This window comes from Tachysurus fulvidraco, chromosome 2, assembly GCF_022655615.1.
Source record: "Tachysurus fulvidraco isolate hzauxx_2018 chromosome 2, HZAU_PFXX_2.0, whole genome shotgun sequence".
NCBI classification, from domain to species: Eukaryota; Metazoa; Chordata; class Actinopteri; order Siluriformes; family Bagridae; genus Tachysurus; species Tachysurus fulvidraco.
The window spans coordinates 32,143,338-32,167,654 of record NC_062519.1 but is presented as its reverse complement, the minus strand read 5'-3'; the positions used below and the strand labels follow the sequence as shown (position 1 = coordinate 32,167,654).

Below are 24,317 nucleotides of genomic sequence, written 5' to 3'. Positions count from 1 at the left end.
TTGTTGATAGGTCAGAGAGAGGTCAGAGAAAAACAGCCTGATGGGTTTGAGCGATAGGAAGGCTGGGGTAACTCTGATAAGCACTGCTTACAACTGTGCTGAGCAGAAAAGCATCCAGAATATGTAACACATTGATGTACGGGAAGGATGGGCTATCGCAGAAGAAGAAGAGTTTTTTCTTTCATGTCAGCCAAAAACAGTAATCTGAGGCTGGAGATTAGAAATATAGAGATTAGAAACACCTGGCCTTTCCCAACATTTAACTGCAGAGTTTAATTAATTTATATTTTAAACACAAAAAAGATTTAGTTCATATAATAGTTCAGATAATAGTTCATATTTATCTTATAGGCCACGGTCTGAACATGGGGATGCACCTTTGACTACACTAAAAAATTACATCCAAGAAACCCATGGACCACCACTGACAGTGTGTGATAGTAGTAGTGGTTTTGTTTTAGGATCTTTTAGCCTGCTTAGAACTTTTTGCTTGTATTTCCATGTAATAAGCTGAATCAAATATATCAGCAATGTGTACATTAACAGTTATATTACCTGTGATATGGTGCTTTTTTGTTAAAAAACTTTAAATTTTGTTAAAACATCATTTAAAGTGCTCAGCTCTCCACACAGCAAATTCATGAGCGTTAAATTCCCAGTGTTAAAGCATTTCAGAGTGAAGTGTTGAAAGTGTAGTGTTAAATCTTGGGAAATGAACACTAGAAGTGTTAGAAGCTGGATTGTGACAGTGTAAAAGTACAGAGTTACAGGTAACCAAAACCTGTCATTGTTATTTCCAACATCCATGTATTTATGCAGCGATCTAATTTAGAATTGTCTAGGCGCCATTTTGTCCTCGCGTCAGTCAGACAGGTAACGGTTGGTGAGTAAAGACACTAAAGCTGCAATTACTGCTATTTTTAAACCAAAAATAAGTTTTATAGATATTTATGAGTGGGTACTGTACATGATGATTTCTGATGTTCGAAAGTTTAAAATACATTAAACCATATACTAAAACGGCAAACAGCGTCGTCAGACACGAGTGTGTCATTTCCCTCAGAGAAACAGCAAGTGCTGACGCTAAAACTTTAGCATTTTATATACACATTCGGTATGGAAATATAACTATATATGCACATTTGGTAATATTATATCGTATATTGTGACAAATTTTAACAGATTACTTGTCGTTGATTGTGTAATTGCTAACTATAACTCAGTCGATCATTATAACCAACCCAGTCTCACTGGATTGACCCACCGCCGGTTCTCTTTTAATGATATCTTTCTTTCAACACATAAACACGAAAGTGTGCTAGATAATTCAACAATACGATGTCATGACCATCTGTCTTTATTTGATTCTCAGTAAAATAAATCACCCAATCGCAAAGTGGACGCCCGTGACCATTAACCGTGAGTCTCCGTTGCTGAGCCAGTCCGCTTTGCGATTGCAGGCTTTCTAAATGTTCAAATTTGATCATTACATTCAAGTAACATTACCTGGGAAGTGGTTTGAGCGCAATGAAGGAGAATACGCGGGCTGCAGAAATCAGGAAAATCCAATAAAACAGATGGTCATGACATCGTATTGTTGAATTACCTAGCACACTTTCGTGTTTATGTGTTGAAAGACAGATGAGGATATCATCAAAAGAGAATCGGCGGTGGGTCATCAGGTAGTTATAGCTGACGTCTTCAACACAGTAAAAGTAGATAAGGCTCATGGGTACTGTAGTATTTAGTTTACCCTCCGATTTGACACACCAAATAGAAGGAAAAACGGCTTTTATTTTGGAAAAGAAACCATAGCACAATGGTTAGTACTCTACAGAATATAAAGCAATAAAAACAAGGATAAAATCGCCTGGTTAAATGTTGAGTAATGTAGTGCTTAACGTTTAAAAATTAATAACAAATGAGCAAAAACAATGCTTCCGAGTGGCAGAAAGAAAAACGTGGTGCAGACACAAAAGATGCTTCCTATTGAAATACATTAGATCGAAAGTCGTGCTTTGGGACACGAAAAAAAAAGGAAATTCGTGTCCACGTACACAAATAAAAAACGTCACGAACTGCCGTGAGACTAGGTTGTTATAACAATCTGGTTTCTGCTGTTTAAAACTGTATAGAAAATATGTGGTTTTTTTTTTTTTTTTTAAAGTTTGAACTTGAACTTTAATGTATAATTTATATTAAACCGCCAATCGTCAGGAACGCGTAACAGTCTTCAAGCAGAGAGCATTTTTTGGTGGCACAACAGTTACTCTCGCATTTTATATACTTTCGGTATGGAAATATAGCGCCAAAACGAGCAAATTGGGAAGCATCGTCACGCACTCAGGGTATGCTTGTCTGCTTGAGGTCTCTGATACCAGAACATCACAAATTATTTAAAGAATTGTATCCAACTCATAATTTGATTCCAAAACCTTAGTGATCCATTATGGTTAACACTTTTGTGGTGGTACACATATATACACTGCGAAAGTGTTCTGGTTTCATATTTACAGTGCATAGACTAGCATTGGCTAACGACAAAGTATTGCCCTTTCCAATATGGCGAAAATATTGTCGCGTCGTGGTATCTTGCGTTACGGGGTTTGATTTTGCGACGATATGTACGTTACGACATCACGTCCCGTTTTTTGGTAGATACGAAGTTCGCCTTCCAGAATATGGCCATGAGAGTCTGACATTGATGTGTGTGAAAATAGGTTATTAATATTATGCTCATAGACGTGAGGACTAAAAGAGCATTACTAGGGGAACAATGGTATGAATTATTTATCATTTAAATGAATGCTTGTGTTTGTGAACTGTGTTAACTGTCAGCAGAAATACATGATTAGCATCACAGCTAAGCTAATAAATTACCTTTAAATAATAAATTAGCTTATTAGACGAACCGTGTGCTCTTTATCTCCACTAACCTCGTTACGTTTTATTAAACAGTTTAACAGAATGAAATCATTATTATCGGAGCATATAGAGTTATATGGCTGTATCTATATCGTCTACATAATTTTGTATAATATCACATTTATTGTGACTTGGATATGAATATTATATCGTCACATTTAAGTTACATCAACAACAATAACGTTTAAATATTTAAGTCCACAGTGTTTACCCAAAAGAGTCGATTCACAGAGTCAATTCAGAGAGTCAACTCTCTAGTCAGCAACAGGCAAATATAATCACACACACTAGGGATGAGAGATGATATAATAATATCCATATCAATGTCATGTATAGTATTCAGCTTAATATCTACACTTGTAGGTGGCCTTAATGAAACCTGAGTGAGTGAGAACAGTGTGGATCTTATTTAAATCATCATATATTTTGTCCCCAATACATACACGTTGTGGTATCATACTGTATACTGTCCATTTTTTTTCATTTGGAAAAAATCCTGCTGATAGAAAACGTGATTTTCAAGTTTTTCTTTCCAATGATAGAAACTGTTGTATCTTTTGTGTGACGTTATGCAGATGATTTTTTTTGTTTGTGTGTTTGTTTGTGTGTGGTTTGCAGGCTGGCACCATGGTGGCCATGGGCCTCACCCTCGCAGCAGCAGGATTTGCAGGTTTGCAGGATTTTGACACTGATAAACATCTAATAAATTTAAACACAACTTTAAGGACAGTGTGATTTTCATCTGTGCACACACTATGACAAAGAGTGAAGGATAAAGATAAAGAGCGTCACACACACTACACACGACCTTGCCACTAATATAAGCATGTAGATGTTAAATTATTTGAGTTTTGTTTGTTTTGAGTTTGAATATCACTGTCCAGTTGTTCATTATATATCTTTATATATTTGAATATCACTATCTAGTTGTTCATTATATTTATAGTCCAGTTATACTGAACTCAGATTAAACACATCAGTAGTAAACATTTTATTGTATTTATCTGGAGTATGTTTGTATAATTGATTCATTATGCAAGCAAAATAATTGATTGCTGAGAATATAGAGAGGGGATTAAATTTTTTACATTATTTAATCACATCACACAGGGTTTATATATATATATATATATATATATATATATATATATATATATATATATATATATATATAATCAAATCTATCTATTTATATATTAGATGAAAAACACAAAAAAAATGTGGAAAAACAAAGCTAAACTTGTTTCTCGAACAGGTCGATATGCCATACAGGCCATGAAACAGATGGAACCCCAGGTGAAGCAGGCTATCCAGTCTTTTCCCAAATCAGTAAGCAAGTTTATATTCAGTACCCACACATTATATATAGTTACACATATATGTGTAACCAAAAAAAATGAATGTGTGTGATGTTTTTCTCCGACAGACGTTTGGAAGCGGTTACTACAGGGGAGGATTTGAACCCAAGATGTCAAAGAGAGAAGCGACTCTCATCCTAGGAGTCAGGTAGTGATAGTCATTTCTACAGTCTGTAAACAATAAACACTCACTTTATTTGTTGTCACCAAATGTGTAATTCCTCATATACTACAGCAATGAACCAGCTTTATCAATTTATTCTTGTTGTAATTTTTATCCATTTACAGTTACACGCAATGTTAATAAAGGTATAGCAGTTGTAATCAGTTGTTTCATTATCTGAATCTTTCTTCTCACTTTTGAAGTAAATTAGACAGAAAACCACTGTTGTGTTACAGAGAAAACAACTCTGTCTTTTAGAAACAGTTATTTACAGTTTTACCTCTGACACTGTTACAAAATACGGTCACAAAATAAATGTTAAATAAATGTCTTCAGTATCAATGATTACACCTGTTTTTTAAGGAGCATTTGGCATTCAACTCTCTGTGAATGGCTGAATGGCAGTGAATAGAAACCAAAACTTCACTGGTCATCATCTGACCAATCAGAATCCAGAACTCAGCAGCACTGTTATATTATACTCACTGATGTGAGAATGTAAGAGGATTTGTGACATTACTTTCTTTTTTATTTCTCCACCAGTCCTACAGCCAACAAAATTAAGATCAGAGAGTCACATAGGAAGCTAATGATCTTAAATCACCCTGATCGAGGTAAGGTCTCTGTCTACTGTATCTGTGTGTGTCATGTTATTCTGCACTAAGTTAAGAAAAGTTAAACATTGTTATTAAAATTTTTTATGAAAGCTAAAAAAAAAAATTTTCATTTACATTCAAACAGAACAAATCGTCCTGGTTGTACAGATATACAACTTTATTAATAGTGACTTCTCTGTTCTTTTCTTGTCAGTGTTTGTCAGTGGTATACACACACACTGTATATATGAGTTTCAGACTAATCTCCTTTGTGTCTCGTGTGTCTACCAGGTGGATCACCATACATCGCAGCGAAAATAAACGAAGCAAAAGATTTACTGGATAAACAAGCCAAGAAATAGTTTTATACACACTCAGTGAGTGACTCTGTTCCATTAAACTGATCGATTGTATCACAGGAGTCATGCGTCTTATTTTCATTTCAAAGTGAAGATCTTTACCGAGTCTCTTATACTCCCGAGTCCGTGACCATGGTGACTAAACACGTCTGTTACCGTGCACCCACACACACTAGGTTATGGACTCCTCCGTCCCACTGAGAGAGGCGTGGTCTACGTGAGAAGGGTGTGGCTTATGCTACTGTAAGTTTCAGTGGACGTATGAACTGTACTGTCAATTTTAGTGAAGGCAGTGAAGTCAATGAACACTTTTAATGCAGAAGGTGTGGCTTATGAACCTGTCGAAGGATGTGAGGCATACAGTATATTGTAGTCTTTAAAAAAGAGATATGGCCCATACATCCTTTAGGAAGTTTTAGTGAGGGATTATAAACTTATCAGTTAATTCAATTCAAATTTATTTATATAGCATTTTTAACAATGGACATTGTCTTTGTATTGTTTCCATAAGAAAAACACCGTATGTAGTTGGCATCTCCTCTTAAGGAGTTAATGGAAGAGGTATAGTTTATTCACACACAGTTTCTGCTGAAGGAGCTGAGTTGGTTTACACACTAGTTTTAATGAGGGAGTTGTGAAGTAGACAGGGAAAGAAGTACGTCCTACTTCAGTGGCCTATTTGCGCATACATTTCAAGGTAAAAAGAAAAGATGAGATTATTTGGAAGATCAAAGTTTATTTAAGAACTAACTGCATACAAAACATATTGCACATTAAACAACCAGTATGATTAAAAAAAGTTTACAGAACAGAAAATCTGGAAGTTGATCTCTCAGTAGTCCAATTTATCTCCTGCGTGCAATGTTCAGGTGGCCGATTTAGTGTTAGAAGAATTCCTTCTGCATTTCTTGATTAAATACTGTACATTTTAATAAATAAATCAAAGCGAGGCTCCTTTCGCTGAAGTCAGTCAGGCTTTTCAGGTCACGTGGAGCGTTTTTACGACAGTTTTCTATGCTAACATTTTTCTAAAGGGACAGAAATTACTATTCAGTGCAAAAACATCCTTTACTTTTCTGACTGCGTCTCCTAAACCACTGTATGGAACAGGCATGTGCCGATACGATGGTTTCCTTTCATAGGAACTGCCTCGTTTTCTATTTCTAGTCACAGTATTAGAAAGTTTAGCATCAGTTCTGTCTTTATTGAACAAAGTTGAGACATTCTTTAAGATTTGTCCTGAATCCTGGGTCTTAGCTGAGATCTGTGCTTTTGTTCTAAATTAGACAGTCCACCCTATGTAAGCATCCTATTTCTAAGTTTGTTATCTCAGTACTGGATGTTATATCATATATCAGCACATGCCTAATACGAAATTGGTTGCATATTTGAAAGAGAAAGCAGCTAATTCTCCTCTCTGGTTTTATTGTGGCCTAAGCCAGCCAGTGACACTACTCTCTGAAGGCACGACACCTGATTGTTTACTTCAAACCTTACAGACTTTTTTTTTAAATTTCATTTTGTCTGTAATGAAGCCCAGAAAGGTCATGCATTATACTTTATTCTGTCCCATTACCATCATGTCAAAATGACAACATCTCTGAGGTTTGTCGGTCAAAAAAAAGGACGTAAAAAGACATGAATACTTTGGAAAAACAGGAACACTGAGATCACGAGAACTTTCCAGAAATGCAGTACCTGTCAGCCCTGAATAAATGCAGTAAAAAGCACAGCACATTATCGGTCTATCACCCTTTCACAAATTGTTAGGCTTAACTAGAAACCGTGTATTTAACAAGATTTATCCTCCAGCAGCATGGGGGAAGACACGTTTTAAACACTAGAAAAGTTTACATGAATTATTTCTTTCTTCATATTATAGGAAAAGAGATGTTATGTACAACAATAGATTTAAAAAAGTGTGTATGTAAACCTTTCTAGTGTCCACTTCATAACTAAAACTCACTATAAATATACACACACACACACACACCAGTTTCTATGGCGATGGAAAAGATTGCTCGGTGTGAATGCACTAGTGCTGACAGTGCAGGAGAAAAGAAAAATTTTAACCAACTTCTAATTCTGTTAAAGGTATTTGTATAAAGTGTTTGATTTGACACTGTTTTTTCTCTTTTGAAAAAGAAAAAAAAACGTGTTGTTTTTGACTATCCACAGGAAACAATCTGCGGTATCTCAAATAAATCTCAAAAACAGATGTTAGCTAATTGGAACACACTGAAAGATTTAAATTCATGTTAACAAACTGAAAACATTCTCCATTTACCATGATGACACATCAGTGGGAAAATAAGAGTCGATTAAAAAGATTACTAATGTGAGATGCTGCTGGGGGCTGGTTAGTATAGACAAGATCAACAAAAACTGTCAATCACTGCAGATTAAAATATTGGTCAACTCACACAGCGGTCCGATGCAAAATGCGTAAAGGTGGGAAGGTCTGGAGTGATGACGTTCATAAAGAACATTACAGAGATATGTATTTAGCCTTCATGTTAAAGATAAATGAACAGAAAAAAAAGCTAGTAATGCATCGCACTTCAGGGCTCCTTATGTATTTATTGTTCTCCATTCATACCTGATCCACGGTGAAGGAACAGAAAAGTGCAGCAGAGAGAAGAATCTGGAAGTCCATGTGTGTTTGTAGCGGTGTGTCTATCTTTGGCGAGCTCGTACAAGCACAATTATAAAAGTGTAAAGGTTACGACTGTTTGAAGAAAGAATACAGGAGCAGATCAGGACGTTTGGGAGAGTCCGTTAACGACGCTTGGCTTGGCGGGGATCGTTTCCTTGGAAGCCTTCTGTGGTGCCTTTTTTTGCTCTTCAGTGTTAGCATCGGGACCGTTAGCGAGTTGTTTGGACACCCTGTGCTCAGATATCACGTCCACCTGATCCTGAGAGAGGAGAGAAATCACATGAACTAAATAAGAATGCTCTCCTGCAGATGTTCAAGTAATCATTTCTGAAAAACAATCTGAAGGGAAGAAATATCAGTTATCTTTATCTTTCCTTCAGAGTTCTGAAAGCAATAAATCACTGTGTAATGGCTTGAGTTTAAAATAATCAGTGATTTGGTGGTGTAATGTAAGTGAGTCTCTCTGATATGGGGTCAGAATTGTTTCGTTATTCTGAATAAATATACTATGATCCACAAATAAATATAAAGAGTTTCACAAATATTTTTTAAATTAACAAATGCACAATAAGCATTTTGAATACTGAACATGAAGAGTTAGTAAAACATGTTATTGTTGACAAGATTATTGATATTAGAGTTAATTTTTAAGGTTCTTCCTCTTGTGTAGATTTTTCCTCTTATTCCCAATGATACATGTTGACATGGTCTACCTCCAACCAATCACATGCCACGATTGGTCAGCGCCACGAGACCATTGTCTGATTGGCTGGAGTAGACGGTGGGCGGAGTCCACCTATTTGTGGATTCTTGCACAGGTCTTGACGTTAGAAATGTTTCAAATCCACAAATGCGTGCAGTGATTCACAATTGCACAGAACGCGATTTACAAATGAGCAGGAAGCCATTCACAAATAAATACAATTATATATATTTATAAATATTTTTTTTATTTGTAAATCACATTTTATTTATTTGTGAATTACATTTCTTTTTGTGAAATTTGTAACATATTTACGTTTTGCTTATTGTGCATTTGTTGATTTAAAAAATATTTGTGAAACTCTTTATATTTATTTGTGGATCATAGTATATTTATTCAGAATAACGAAACAATTCTGACCCCATACTCTGACCACACTGAAGATGATTATCTTCCTATAACAGAATATTCTTATATTTTTCATTCCTCTTATACAATAGCAAATTTTGAATATCCGACAGTCATTTTTTCATTTATTGATTATGTTTTTTAAATATCCATTTAGAGTTACATTAAATGTTCTAGAAACATCCGTGAAATAATGCTAATTCCAGTTTAATGTTTCAGCATTCTCTACCCCTCCCGCCCCCCCCCACCGTGTGTTTTCTCTCTTTGAGTTAATCAGTTGCTTGTCATATTAATGTTTAAAACCAACATGTGAACTCCTCTGTTCTGAAGATGAAGCAAATCTTCAAGTTTCACCTTTGGACTCTAGATTCTATAAATAAAAAACATCTCCTTACTGAAAACCTGAGGTCACAAATACATGTCTTTGTAAAGGTGCTGTTGCTATAGAAACAATAACGTATGAGTGCAGTAATACAAAGCTGTGATTCGTCAGAGCTGCTGTTCTAGAATGTTAATCAACAGCTTCTGACCAATCACATTCAAGAATTTAACGGAGATGTTACTGGTGGAACCTCTTTGTTTCCTGACAGTGGAGAAATTCTGGCTGATGGGAAAACATTGAATTAGTATTATATTATTATAAACAGAAGGAATTCTAACCTACCAAGTCCTTTTTATTCTTCTTCAGGTCTCGTGGCGTTCTCTGCCTGCTGTGGGATTCAGCTCGTGATATGTAATCAGCCACAGTGACTGCAAAGAAAAACCCATTAAAACTTTTGTAATGTTACCGGAATTTTATGTTCCATGCTGTAAAATATAAAGACAAAGTTTGCAGTAGTAGTTAGTAGAATCCTGACATGAGCCAAAAATGAGACATGCTGGACAATTAATTAGCACATGCCTAATAAACATTAGCACTAATAAATACAGAAACCACAGAAACACTCATTATTTTTTAGAACATCATAAACATTATACACATTGATATGTTTAGATTTTTGTGTTAATTTATGTGTTTAACATTTATGGAAGGAGTCTCCAATGTCAGCTCTCATACATCTTCACGACAGATCAGTTTTTCTTATTAACTTCAACAGAGCAACAGGAAATAACTTATTTATTACACAAAGTCTTCAGTAAACAGAAGATAAAGAAAGCCAAAGGCCTAGACACCGTCTCTCCAGCCTGCGCTGCTGTTCAGCTATCATCCACCTTCACATTAATCTTCAACAGATCACTGGAGCTGGATCACTGGATCACTGGAGCTGTGTCAAGTCCCTTCCTGCTTCAAACATTCCACCATCATCACCAAAACCCTAAACAGATTCCTTGGATCTGTTCACACTTGCCAATAAAGCTGATTCTGAGTTCAATTAACAATAAATGAAAAAAGTAGGAATTCTTGTTCTTTATCAAATAAAAAAATTGTGGTCGTTGGTAAATTGCTGTTGTATAAGTAGAAGAAAAGACACTATTAGTAGATTAAGCATTAGTTGGAAATTCACTCAAACTTTCTAGCTAACTCACAATCATTAAACCCTTAAAAGGAGTGAGTTACGCTCACTACACACAGTTTAGGGCTCAAGCACACTTGGTTCATGCACTACTGCACTACCTGGCTGTCTCTCTTCTGGGGGCCGAACACGGCGGCGGCGGCTGTGGTTTTGCCGTGGGGGCTTAGGTTCAGGCTCGTCTACAGCAGAGTAAAATCTCAGTATTACTTCAGCAAACACTCCGGTGCGTTTGGCTTAAAGCCGAAGGTTGATAGAGTTTACACAACCTTGCATGCCAAGTATATGTTGCTAAGTATAAAAGTCTACAGCTGAAATAACCTGTTCTGGCTCATGGATGCCCTGCATTAGCACTTTTGCACTTCCTTAAGTCATGTGAATACTAAGCAGTGGTGTGCAATAAAAATACAAACAGGAAGTTGCGTTTGAAGATGAGAAGCTGTGTGAGGGTGTGTTTCTTACCGAGACCGTTCTCACTGAGTGATGTGCTGTCGTCAGATTTAGGGCGTCTTCGACGCGAGCGCCGGCTCCGAGAACTCGCTTCACACTCGCTGGCTTCTGCATCGGCAGTCTGATCCGACTCAGAGGTGTCCAAAATACTGTACGGGTTCCGGTCTGGATCCTTCAGAACTGCCAGGAAAACCAAAAATAAATGTAGAGAACGAACGCAGAATTCTCTATCCATTCCTTCTTACGACACTTTTTTGTTTTTGTATTGTACTTTTTCTTGGAATTAGCAAATTAGCAACTCTTCCCTTTATCGATATACTGCTTAATACACAAATTTGCACAAATGACTAAGGATCTGCTACAGAAGCCCTGCTAGTTCATGTATAGAAAAGTCCCCGAGTTAAAAATATGCCTGGGTTACAGAGGTTTGCATCTCCTGACACACTCTTCTAGGTCTAGTGATTAATAAATAACAACATTGTCCTCAGTTCATGTAGTAGCTTTCTAACACTGTTGTAAGGCTGTTGTACACATGCATCAGCATACATGGAGAAACTGGGAAAAGAGTTTGGAGAAAAGATATGTTTTAAGTTGACTGGTAAATTGTATAAAAAACCCCAACAATGCATGGTTTAAAGTATTGTAGTTATTGTATCAGATGAATTCTCTGGTGTTTAGAAGGAACACTGGCTGTTTCATCATATAATTGGATCGAGTGTATGGATGTTGCAACAGATCTTAAATCAAGCACAAGCATTTGAAATGAAACAGAAATATTACCTCGTTAAACAAATGACTACCACAGCTTACATAGCTTACATTCCAAAATGGCCGCCATTTATTGTTGTAGTGAAGTGCACACGAGTTCAAAATCATCTGAAATCTCCGCTGGCCAGCCAGAGCTACAGCAGCTCTGTAGTTTTGTGTCACCGTGTGTCATGTATGAAACATGGGATGGTGCAGAGTGAAAGGTATTTCTTCACTAAATATACCTGAGCTCATGGTGCTCCCTGGCACTCTTCCAGCCCCACGACCTCTGACTCCTGAACTACCGCGACCTCTGACTGCTGCCACTCTCCTCCTGCTGTCTCTGGGCTGGACGCCGCGCTCATCCTCATCTTCTCTTACAGAGAATTCACTCAGCTCGTCTCTCCGCTCAGAATCCGTCTCCGAGGTGTACGAGTGCTCAGAGTTCATTCCTACGAACGCGGGATGAGACAATGGTCATTTATTCTCTTTTTATTTTAGCACTTTTAACAATTAATTTATAAAAACTTGAATGTTACTTTTTTACTAAAAAAGTGCATGAAGAAAAAGATCTGACAGGTAAAATTCTGGCAATCGTAGCATGGCGAGTGTGTAATGTGTGCTACCATAAGCGGAGTTGTGGTTGGCAGTCCTGCGTGCACGTCCCCGGCCTGTGTAGGAGCGCCCCGTGTGCAACGAGACTGCAGAGACGTTGTTGTCCCTCCTGTCGCTCTTTTCTTTGTCTTTCTCAGTGGAACGTGCCGGAACGGGCCGGAACCCCGAACCGATCTGACGGAGCTGCTCGTCAATCTGCAGTCGCTCCAACCTCAACTGTTCCACCTCCTATACACACAAATAAATAAATAAATAAAAATCACACAATCATTGACCACAACCATCATACAACAGAGGATATCAAAATTACCCTTCACCTGTGCAAAATAGTGACAGTTGATTACTAATACTATAAAGTTCCCAGACTGAGTAGAACATCTGTATTACATTTATTTAATACGGTGATGAACTTTCTAGAACAGCAGCTCTGAAGGGCTTTTTACACTTGGTCACTTCATGCCTTTGCTGTGATCCGATAGCTATCCGATCGTAAAAAGACCAGGTCTAAATGCCCCCGAAATGTTTTTGGACGACACGCAGGGTTGGTTTTTCTGTAGCATAACCGTCGTAACAAGTTTTTTCATCTTCTTTTTGATTGCATTCTGAAAACCGCATACACCAAAGCGTGTTCCATTTCAATTACCCCGGAAATGAGGTAAAATAGATTTGCATTTTGGGCGAGAGTAGAAAGATCGGATTGATATCGCCGTTATGTGGCCTAACGTAAATGGAACGGTTTTAACAAATCAGATCGGATCAGAGAAAACACATGAAGTGACCAGGTGTAAGAAGGCCCTTTTAGTCGCGCAGCTGCAAGTCACAGATTTATATTACCACACACTTTCTAATAATTTATCGTTTCTATAGTAACAGCTCTGTAAGTTCATTCATCTGTTGGCAGTCATTTACTTAGGTTTTATGGAAGGAGTCTCCAGTGTCAGCTTTGTGGAACAGCTTTAAAGCTGTAACTATGTTGTGTGACGTGTTCAGAACAGAGGAGTTTATAGTTTGTGTTTTTTTTATGACAAGCTTCAACAGAGTGATAAAAGTGAGGCTGGACAGGGTAATGTGTACAGCTGCTATAACAAGTGAGAGCTTGTTTAATACTCACATTCAGGTAAGCAATGTGGTATTCCAGAAGGACCTGAACATTTCCAATGCTCTCTTTTATGCCAACAAACGTGAATGGCACCATTCCCTAAAACAACAGTGTGTATTGTGTTTTTTTTGTTTTGTTTTTCAAATGATAATGAAATACAATGTTATGATAAGAAACAGCACTTGCTGTAGTAAAGGAAAGAGACATGAAAGCATTTTGTGAGTGAGATCTCACCTCTTGTCTGGGAAGGTTGTTGTCGTTGTCTCCTTCGACCCGCACTCTCACTACGCCGGATTTATCCACAATCTCCTGAATGACTTTGCCATTTTTACCAATCACCTTGCCTGCAATGGAAAAACACAGCGAGGAAAAAAAGCTATGAAAATATGCAAAGAAAGTACAAGATGATTGTAGTAAAAAAAAAAAAAAAAAACACCCATACCAACAAGATTTCTGGGAATTTGTACCGACTCTTCCAGAAACTCTAGGCAGCTCCTTGCTTTCTGGACGGCTTCAACGGTCTGGAGCAAATTTATAAACAAGAAATGAATAAACCCATCATCAAGCCGCAGATGACTGATGATCCATGCTGACGTGAAGGATAAATACCTCTCCGTAAACCCTGAATGTGCTGCTCTCTTCGTCCAGCTCGATGGCCGTCACACCTGGAATTTTCCGCGCCTGCTGTATATTTGTGCCGTGGCTGCCGATGGCGAGACCCATCAGATCCTCTCGCACTGTGAACTCCTCCTGGAAAGCAGAAGCTAGCTGCTTCGTGCACTGAAAGAGATCAACACATTGATCAAAAAACTAATACTCAGCTCATCCTTATTAACCATCGCATGTTTCCATAGAAACCTGCTCCATCATCATTTCATTCAGATTTAGATGATGAATTTTTCTTAACCCTCTTCATCAACACGTGTTGTTACCTCTAAGTGCTTTGTGGCCTCCTCGTTCCTGTACACGAGCATGAGTTTAGTCCGGATGCTCCTCAAGTGCATGTCGCTCAGGAGAGAAACTCTCTTCACTGTCACCTCGTTTACAGACTGCAACACACACACACACACACACACACACACACACACACACCCCAAGTATTGCTGGCTGTCTTTAAGGGTGAACATTGGAGGTCTTTGAAAGTTTTTAAAGAATTTAGGAGAATATTTGGAAGAATAAGATTTTTTTGGGAGATTTTAGAGAACTGAACACAGGTGAATAATGTAAGTCTGGAGGGAAACTTAAATAAATGAAGTTAAAAAAAAAAAGTCTTGTGTGTAACAATTCTAGAGAAGAAATATCTGTTATAAAAGATTTAAAAAGTGTCATACCTTATAAACAAAACAATGTTTTATGCAAAGCTTTTTTTATAAAAATTAAAAAAGATTAAAATAAAATCAGAATTAATATTTCTAAAAATGTTTACAGCATACATTTAAATTATGAGACTGCTATTTCCACTTTGTTTTAAATAAATACATTTTTATTTAACTCGTATATCGGTAAAAAAAAAAAAACTTCAGAAGAAGGTACAATATAAAATACGATCTGACAAATAGCAACAAAAAGCTAATATAGATATGAATGTCACAGTGTTCAGAACTCACCAGAACGAGCAACTCGCCGGTTTCAGGTTGGTAAACAATCCTGCTCGCTCCTACAGACTTCTTAAAGTCCTTATGAGCGAGCTCGTTCTCACAGCTAAGGAAAAATAATAATAATAAAAGGAGATGATGTACAAGTTACAGTACAGACAATTATTTCAGGTGATAAATTTAGGGAAGGCACTGAAGTAAAAAGTGTGTTTTCAGAGAGTAAACCGAGCAACTGAGATAGCAGCCGAGCAAAAAAAGTGCAATATTGAAGAATAAAATGTTAATTTAGGAAAGAGATTTTTGGGAACTACATAAGTTACAAAAGTGGGATTTAAAAAGGTTTCATGATGCAAAGGGGAATAAAATTGAAGTTTTCAGGAAGTAAACAAGAGGAAAAAGGGATTCTGGAGTAGAGAAGATTTAAGAGTAGAAAAAAGGGAGGGGGTGGAAAGTAAAGGAGTTGAAAGAGTTTAAATTCAATTTCCCCTTGAAATAAAGTGAGCTCAAGGGGAAATAAAGCATTAAAGATGATTTGGAGGTGTAAACTGTAATAAAAAGAAAAAAAATGGCTAATTTGAGAATAAATGGATTAACAGGAATAGAACAGTATTAGAATCAAAAGAAGAGAGATGTGATTGTGAGATAATTATGACTGGGGGAAAAAACTTTTCAGAAAGGGGAGCTGCAGCTTTACCTTTGGGATGTAATGCATTTCCAAGAACACTTACTTTAACATCATTAAGAAGTGTGGAGAAGAAAAGAATGAGGGGGAAAAGGGGGGGGATACAAATCCACTTACGCAGCCTTCAGATCATCAGGAACAGGAATAGTGCACTTATAGAAGGTGTTTTTCGTCACGGCTTTGTTCGGATTCACCGGTCGCAGACGCTCGAACGTGACAATCTCATTGTACGTGGCGTCACAGGCCGCGTACTCGATCACGTAGAACTGTGAGGTGGAGAGAAAGGGAAAGTTAAAGCGACAGTGCAGAAACAGAAAGTAAAAGAGGACGTGTGCAGGAAAGCTCTGTATACTCACATCTCCCTTCATCATGCGGACTTTGGCGAGCCACCAGCCAGACGGTTCCTGCTCGTTCGCCCTCGAGTAAATCTGAGAAACACAATCAGGAGTTGACACGATTCTTCCGGAAATAAGTTCAGTATTTCTATAAATGAGCCATCTCACAGGCACTTACCTCTACTTCATCTCCCTCACCGATCTCCTTCTTCACGTCAGCAGGAGGAGGCAAGCGCACGCCACTGAACGGGACCTGTTTCTCTGGCTGCCAACTCATTAAAAAAAAATAATAATAAATAAATAAAAGAAAAAAGAAAAGAAAGGATGAATAATTACACTTTATTTCTTTTTAAATGGGTACTGAATCAAAATGAGTCAGAATCAGAAAAAATGCTTACTTGTTTTCGAACGAGATAGTGAGCGAGTCGTCATGAACATCTTTGACGAAGCCCTGAAACATGACATTGTGTTTTCAAGTGCGTTTGTTTGTCACATGCACACAGTTCTACAGTGTAGAGATCTTCCCAAGCAGTTTCCCAAGATATACAAACATTACAAGACAAGATACATAACTCACATTGGACAGAAATCTTAGAACGCAGTGCAGGAAATAAACATTAATATCTACTTCAGTAGATATTGGGCAAGTCGTGGCCTAATGGTTAGAGAGTCTGACTCGTGATCCTAAGGTTGTGGGTTCGAGTCTCGGGCCGGCCACACGACTGAGGTGCCCTTGAGCAAGGCACCGAACCCCCAACTGCTCCCCGGGCGCCGCAGCATAAATGGCTGCCCACTGCTCCGGGTGTGTGTTCACGGTGTGTGTGTGTTCACTGCTGTGTGTGTGCACTTTGGATGGGTCAAATGCAGGGAACGAATTCTGACTATGGGTCACCATACTTAGCCGTATGTCACGTCACTTTCACTTTACTAGTAATGTGCTATACACTTTGTACATCAGAGTCATGTTTCACGTGTGTGTATGTTTGTTCTGTGAATGAAAAATATGTTAGAAAATAGTCCCGGTCCACATTGGTGCTGTTCCGTGTGTGTGTGTGTGTGTGTGTGTATCCATGTTGTAATAGCTTTAACACTGCAGTGAGAGCAGACTGTGGTTTGATAATATAAAAAGTGTCTGCTACTTGAGTAAGGAATAAAACACTCTAAGCCATGGAGTTATGGCTAAATAATCAATGACAGGGTGTGATGAAGTAGAGCGGAACAGCATAATTACACTATATCGGTAACACAACAGTAAAACAGTTTGAGAAAACTGTAACATGTTTATCCTTTTTAGAATTAGAGACTGAATGGACATTTTGTTAAATTTTATTAATTCTTTACAGTATTTCACAAAACATTTCAATGATTTTTTTTTTAACTTTTCCACACAACATGACTGTTCTTTAATTTCTGTAAAATTGCCAAATATTTTACGGTTATTTTATGAGCAAAATAAAAAGCAAAAAGCAATGCCAAACCACTAAAGTATGGCTGTGGTATGCAAAAGCTCTAATATCATAAAGAGTCAGTGGGAGTTTTTAATCAAGCGATCAACAGCAGCCAAGCCTCTAAGAGAAAGCTTTCTCTCATGTTCTCAGCTAAGTGAGAGTTATCAACTCTCTAACAGCGAATTAAAAATAGACCTGGCCTTTGATTTTATCCACTCACATCTTCCGATGACAGCTCATGATCCAAAAAAACTAACAGCTGACGTGCAGGCCAAAAACACGCATGTGTGTCATAACTTTTGCATGAAGCTCAAGAACAGATTCTCTGACCAGGCCTCGTCGGCATTAAGCTGTTATGGACCTGGAGTGAAAGAACAGTGTGCAGTGTAGTTGAGTGGCGTTACAGAAAACCACTTTTCCTGTGGCTCCAGAGGTTGCAATTTTGAACTCCTGAAATGCCATCTATCTGTGTCTGGGAGTCAAGACTATGAGTGGGAGGGTCACACTCTTTCAGCTGTCAATTACAGTGACACCAGCCAATCACAGCCATCTGTGAGGTCATATATGTAGAAGATGACATTCCTTCAGAGGTGTTGTATGAATGTATAAATGTGTACTATGTCTCTACTTTATATTTGCACATTTTCTTCTTTGCTGCTGTAACACAGACATTTCCCCAATGTAACACAAATAAACACATATATCATATCTTATCATATCTTATAAATGTAATTTGTTGTATTGTTTGTTGTCATGCTCATTGTTGTTTACCTACATAAAAAATACAGCAAACGCGTTTTAAATGCTTCAGCTTTAAGGTATACTGACATTAGGAAAGCGAAAGTTATGTATTGGTAAAGAAACGAAAGTGAAAATGTTTGCATTTAAAACTCCATTTAGCTAAAGACTTACTGATGAACTGAAATTGAATGTTCTTAATTATTTCAATGGACCCAAAAGTCGCAGACTGTATATAAACAAGCATGTCTGGTAAACAAGGATCTACAACTGATTCATTAATTTAATCCGTCGATCAAATGCAAAATGATGATAATATTTAGGTATAAATTCACGGTTAACGTATAACTAACGTCGAAAGAACCCGCCCGTAATCCGACGCCTCCTAGATTGTCCGTTAGGATTGGCTAGTGTTACTCCATATCCTGTACTGCGATTGGTTGACACCGCCGAAAATAGCGTTCGAGCCTATCCTAACGAAGTAGGTGGGATTTGTCGGAAAACGGGTTGGATAAGAACGCAATCTGAACCGTAAAGCTATGCTAACTATAGTAACTATAAAAGCCGAACCAAATACGTAACGCATTTTAAAAAAAAACAACAACAACAACTCAGCCTTCGTTTGTAACAACTTTGGCGTCTTATATAGCTTCGGCTATAAATAACCATCACGATCTGTTAGTATTTAAACACATTTTACCTTATAATAAGCTCCATTGGAGCCGCGAACCTCGACCGTCAGTTCGTCCATTTTGAGCACGCTAGGATTTGTGGGTAAAAGTTCTAGAACTATTCAGGCTAAGGCTAAAGCTAAAGCTATCGTTCGAAAGCTCAAATCTCTCTTTACAAAACACCGAGTGCATTTTGTGCACTGGTCAGATATTGATTATTTGGGATTTTTTTTCTATTTGGTGTAGTTATATATCGTTTAATTGCACTGAAACCCAATTTACATCTTACTATAAATGTATCTTTCTATACAACATGTATTTAGCCTTATTAGTGCACTCATATAGGGAGTAAGTAAAGATTTGGGATACAGCCATTTGTTCATACGTCACACTACATCCATGTTTATTATTATAATACACATTGATATAACAATAGAATGTCCTCAAGATTTTTTGTGAAGTTCCTATCATGTTCTATTATTTGTCAAAATGTGAAATTACTTTATGACTTTTCAGAGTTTGGGACCTCGTTCATTTAAGCTCATAAAAAAGTAAACATATATTTTCCAATATAACAGCACGGTTTATAACATCATTCTCCATTTAGTCGTTTTCCAAATTGATAACAAATGCTTTTTGAAGAACAGACACCACAGAAGGCTGACATAGTGGCATCACCCCAAAAAAAAATTAAATAAAAAATCAACATAATCACAAATCAAATGAACACAGATGAAAATAAAATAAACATTTCGGTATTGCTGCATATGATACTTTCCATCTCTCTCTCTCTCTCTCTCTCTCTCTCTCTCTCTCTCTCTCTCTCTCTCTCTAACACCAGCATTACAGTATGTTCCTAACACATGTTCTGAATGAGGATTTGAACAGGTTTCCATAGCTTTCTTTAGACAAAACCTGTTAGTGACACCTAGTGGAAAATCAGTGAAACTTAAACATTTTTCCTACTTCTTTCAGTCAGTCAAGGATCAAAATCCTTTTTTTTTTTAATGAAATTATGTCTCTATTTAATTTAGATTCTAAATACCATTTCAGAAATCCATGTCTGTTATTTTTGTTAATATGGTGAGGTATGACCATGTGAAATTTGATGAAAGCAGAAAGTTGATGTGTGAATGTTGTGCAGTCTCTCTTGCGTTATGTGTTCCAACTAGAAGTTGCATGGAACTGTAGACAGGAGACAGCCTTCAAGCTCAAACTGTTGAGAAAGAATTGAGTGCTTGTACAGTATTTACTTCAACAAGCAGGTATTAATGTGGTGAAGGTTGTAAAGTGAAGCTGTTCTTATCCTGTAGCTCAATGTGTTTTGCCATGTTTAGTTCACGTTTACTTTTATGCCATTTGTCAGATGCCATTATACAGAGTGATGTACAAAAGTGATGATATATTATTAAATAGATATGTTGTTTATCCTTCTTACCCTGAAGTTTAAACTGTACTTTACCGTCTTAACCTGTAGGTGTACTGTCTAAATCATTTTATATCTTATTTTATCTTCTTAACCTGTATTATAAACTCTACTATACCACCTTACACTGTAGTTTACCAAGTTACACATTTGTTTACCTCATTACACTGTAATGTACACTTTAGTTTAAAAAAATGTCCTTCAGTTTCCATTGTTAAATCTTAGCTTGCCTTTACACCCTGTAGTTTGCACCATATTTTAACTTCCTACCTTATATCTGTCTGGTTCCAGCCTGAATTTGCTTTTATATTCTTTGGACTCGGTTCCACATTGAGACATGGTCATGTGAAGGTCAAAAAAATCAGAAACACTTTTATGTCAAATCATAACTATGATTAAAAAAATGGATGAGAATAATGTTAATCTCAGTCACAATTTGCATCCTGAACAATAGTTCTCATTTTACATTTACATTTACGGCATTTAGCAGACACCCTTATCCAGAGTGACTTACAACTGAGCAACAAGGGCCTTGCTCAGGGGCCCAGCAATGGCAGCTTGGGGGACCTGGGGTACGAACCCATGACATTCCGATCAGTAGCCCAACACCTTAGCCACTGAGCTACCACATTTTATTGACCTTTCAGCTATAGTATAGTGTTTCTAATGAAATGTTACATTTATATAAAGGCACATCAAAAAATAACGATCAATTATGACTCACCTTGTCTTTATATTTTAACAGTGAATATAATTAACCTGCAATAGCTGATTACATTTAAACTAAGTTAATTTTCTGTAGAGGCATCTCTGACAGCAGGGGATTATATACTATGCTAAGAATGTTGGTAAAATCTATAATAAATACTCTATCTATATTATAAATCTATTAATAATTCAAGATTTGCTTTAATGGCTGAAGGCTACAGGTCCATTTAGCTAGCAAGTTTTCTCCTCAAATTACAGTGTTCAGAAATGTCCTGAAACCCTTTTCACTATAGGAAGAAAAGCTAAAATACATTTTCTAAATATGTGTTTGATCTCAGTTGAGAGTTATAGTAATAATTCCTTCTTTTAAAAACAGAGTAATCATTGGTACAATGCATGGATATCTAGTTGAAGTGAAGCCTTGGTTTTGAAAAGGTTTTGATGGTTTTATGTTTTGATATTGACACGATTCACCCTTGACCTCCTTAATACTTGACTTAAAAACTTGACTTAAAATCTTGACTTCTTCTTGTCTAGTTCTGGTCTTAACACTGGAAGTCTTCATTACATCCCTGTTTGTGTAGTAAATGGCCCAGAATCAGAATCAGAATCAGGTTTATTGGCCAGGTGTGATGACACACACAAGAAATTTGGTTCCAGCTAGACAGTATGAGTATTAAATATGAATACAGGATATATGACAGATCAGTAATGTACATAACGTGTGAAACTGCATGGTAGTGCAAATAACAGTATTGTGCAATATTATGCTTTTTGTACAACATACAGCAGCAGTAGTGTGTGTAATATATACAGATGATGTGATGACTGACAGTTCTGATAATGCAGTACTTATAGATATGAAGCAGGGAAATATAATTATGGTGAGTTGTTAATCAGGGTGATAATGGGCCCGGGGAAAGATTCTGTTCCTGTGTCTGGCAGTTTTGGTAAACAAAGCTCTGTAGCACCTGAGAGAAGGAAAGAGCTGAAAGAGATTGTGTCCAGGGTGTGAAGTCAGTAGTGATTTTTCCTGCCCGGTTTCTAGTTCTTGGATGGTACAAGCCCTGGGGAGTGGGCAGGGGAGCGCCAATTATTTGTTCTGCTGTTTTAACTGTGTGTTGCAGTCTGTTTTTGTCCTGTTTTGTTGCTGCCTCAAACCAGATGGTGATGAATGTGCACAGGACAGATTCAGTGACTGCAGTGTAGAAAAGCATCAACAGCTCCTGTGGCAAACCAAAGTTCTTTAATGGCAAGTTATGCTTCCCCTTGGAGTGAACAGCTAGAGGTTCTTTCTAGAAGAAAGAAAATCAATTATCCGTCCTGTTTTTCTGCAAGAGTGTTGATTGTAAGAGTGACGGCAAGTTTGGTTACTAGGTTATTAACAATTTCTGCAGTTCTCGGCACATGAACTATGGCGAGGTGTCTATCCGTAATAATGTGTGCCAAAATATATATGGAATATTCCAGGCACTGTGTGTGGCAGTGTGTGGGAGTGTGTTAGTGCCACATAAGCCGTTATGGCGGGGCTGATAGCGCGGCCTCGTGTTCACACTAACCAGTTTACCAATTCCATTATGCTAAGCCCGTACACACTCGCTGCTGATGAACGATTAGGAAATGCGTAATCTCCTGTGGCACCATCGCCGTGCTACAACAGGGAAATTTCATTCATCCTATCCAATTTTTCTCCTTATTTAGGAAAATAAATTACTCTCCCTCAGTAATCAGATCCATAGCAGGGCTGGTTCATGAGTTAAGCCAACTTCCATTAGGCTTTCTCCTGCTGTATTGCAAAAAACCCACACGTACACTCCAAGATTTGCCAAAGCTCTCTGTATTATCTTTAAGAAAAGAAAAAAAACATCTGAATTTCTGAAATAGTGCAGAAAGAAGCATTTACAGCTTAGTTTACACTTGACTTGTACAAATGTCATTATTAAATCATGAAACCACAGAACTGTAAATTCAGGTGTAATTAACTGACATGGTGTTTCTCTCAATTGTTCGTGAAATTTGTCATTTATCTGAGCTGTTAAAAACAACGAAATGTGCAAATGTTTGACTCAAAGCAAATTATTAACACTTATAATGACACAAGTGAAGCATTTTAGCAACTTTTTTCTATTTTATTGGATAGGACAAACTTTTTTTTAATGAGATTTTCATGAAATGCAATTATATTGTCTAAAAATTGTCTAAAAAATGTATGATCCCAAAGAAAGCTCTTATCCCAGCTTTTATCTAGCTATAAAAAAAATCATGAACCAGTTAGCTAGGTACTTACAGATAATTGATAATAACACAGCATCAGTAATTGACAGCAAGTAGTTATGCATTTTTCATAATTCAGGATGAAACCTGATTAGTTAGCTAGCAAGGGTTTTCTGAAAGAACCCCATAGTAATACTAATACTAATCTGGCTAGATCCTGCAAAATGACATTTTATGATGATTTCTAGAAACATCTTATTACAGTCATAAGATCTTTGTCAAAAAAACACACAAGCACAAAAAGCCCACATTTACATGTTAGATAGCTAGCTAGCAATAGCTTAATTACATAGCATGCGTGAATTGCAAATGCATAAATAAACAAACAAATAAATAAATAAATACAATTTTATTGAAAGTTGACTTTTTATGTTTAAAATGACTATTTCTTTAAGCGCACACTTTTATTACTTATTGATTCTTAAATTGACCTTTTCTATTAATAATTGAATGTTTATAACTCTTTTTTATTTAAAATGATCTCTTTCTTCAGATTGACTCTTTTTATTTAATATTTTCTATAGATATTTAATCATGTCCTTCATTTTTAAAGCCAACTTTTTCTTTTTCAGTAATTTGCCAAGGATGACCAAACATGCTGAAACTAATTTTAATTAAGGTCACTTTGCATGAAATCAGTTAAGAAGATAGATAAGTTTATGTGCAAAGTTTATATTTTATACTAAAAATAATAGAATCTAAAAGACAACACGGAAAAGTCATTATTACAAAGATGGATGATTTTCAAATATTATTTTAAACCCCATCCTTAAACTGATTATAAGGATACATGAGCTTATCACAGGCTTCACAGTAAATATTAATGTGCTTTAAAATATCCAACACAGAT

General features: G+C 36.9%; 2 protein-coding genes across 6 annotated transcripts; one reads left to right on the top strand and one right to left on the bottom strand.

Annotated features, from left to right (window-relative positions):
• Nucleotides 1–785: 785 nt before the first annotated feature.
• Nucleotides 786–5,455, top strand: dnajc19 (DnaJ (Hsp40) homolog, subfamily C, member 19). 3 transcript variants are annotated; one of them, XM_027158788.2, is made up of 6 exons: nucleotides 786–883; nucleotides 3,544–3,595; nucleotides 4,181–4,254; nucleotides 4,352–4,431; nucleotides 4,990–5,060; nucleotides 5,334–5,455. In XM_027158788.2, the coding sequence occupies exons 2-6, from the start codon at nucleotides 3,553–3,555 to the stop codon at nucleotides 5,402–5,404; spliced, it is 339 nt and encodes a 112-aa protein (XP_027014589.1). In that variant the 5' UTR covers nucleotides 786–883; nucleotides 3,544–3,552; the 3' UTR covers nucleotides 5,405–5,455. The 3 variants fall into 3 exon arrangements, with proteins under 3 accessions (XP_027014589.1, XP_027014567.1, XP_027014583.1); XM_027158766.2 differs by having other exon boundaries at nucleotides 834–873; XM_027158782.2 differs by lacking the exon at nucleotides 786–883 and adding an exon at nucleotides 2,624–2,779.
• A 662-nt stretch (nucleotides 5,456–6,117) lies between these two features.
• On the bottom strand, nucleotides 6,118–19,241 carry fxr1 (FMR1 autosomal homolog 1). Of its 3 annotated transcripts, none has more exons than XM_027158575.2 (17): nucleotides 19,089–19,241; nucleotides 16,601–16,653; nucleotides 16,381–16,471; nucleotides 16,224–16,295; nucleotides 15,985–16,133; nucleotides 15,198–15,291; nucleotides 14,523–14,639; nucleotides 14,200–14,370; nucleotides 14,033–14,111; nucleotides 13,825–13,934; nucleotides 13,603–13,689; nucleotides 12,503–12,719; nucleotides 12,122–12,328; nucleotides 11,142–11,309; nucleotides 10,784–10,861; nucleotides 9,833–9,918; nucleotides 6,118–8,316 (listed from the first exon to the last, which is right to left on the bottom strand). In XM_027158575.2, the coding sequence occupies exons 1-17, from the start codon at nucleotides 19,137–19,139 to the stop codon at nucleotides 8,158–8,160; spliced, it is 1,989 nt and encodes a 662-aa protein (XP_027014376.2). In that variant the 5' UTR covers nucleotides 19,140–19,241; the 3' UTR covers nucleotides 6,118–8,157. The 3 variants fall into 3 exon arrangements, with proteins under 3 accessions (XP_027014376.2, XP_027014369.2, XP_027014398.2); XM_027158568.2 differs by having other exon boundaries at nucleotides 16,381–16,474; nucleotides 19,089–19,240; XM_027158597.2 differs by lacking the exon at nucleotides 10,784–10,861 and having other exon boundaries at nucleotides 16,381–16,474; nucleotides 19,089–19,231.
• Between the last annotated feature and the right edge of the window lie 5,076 nt (nucleotides 19,242–24,317).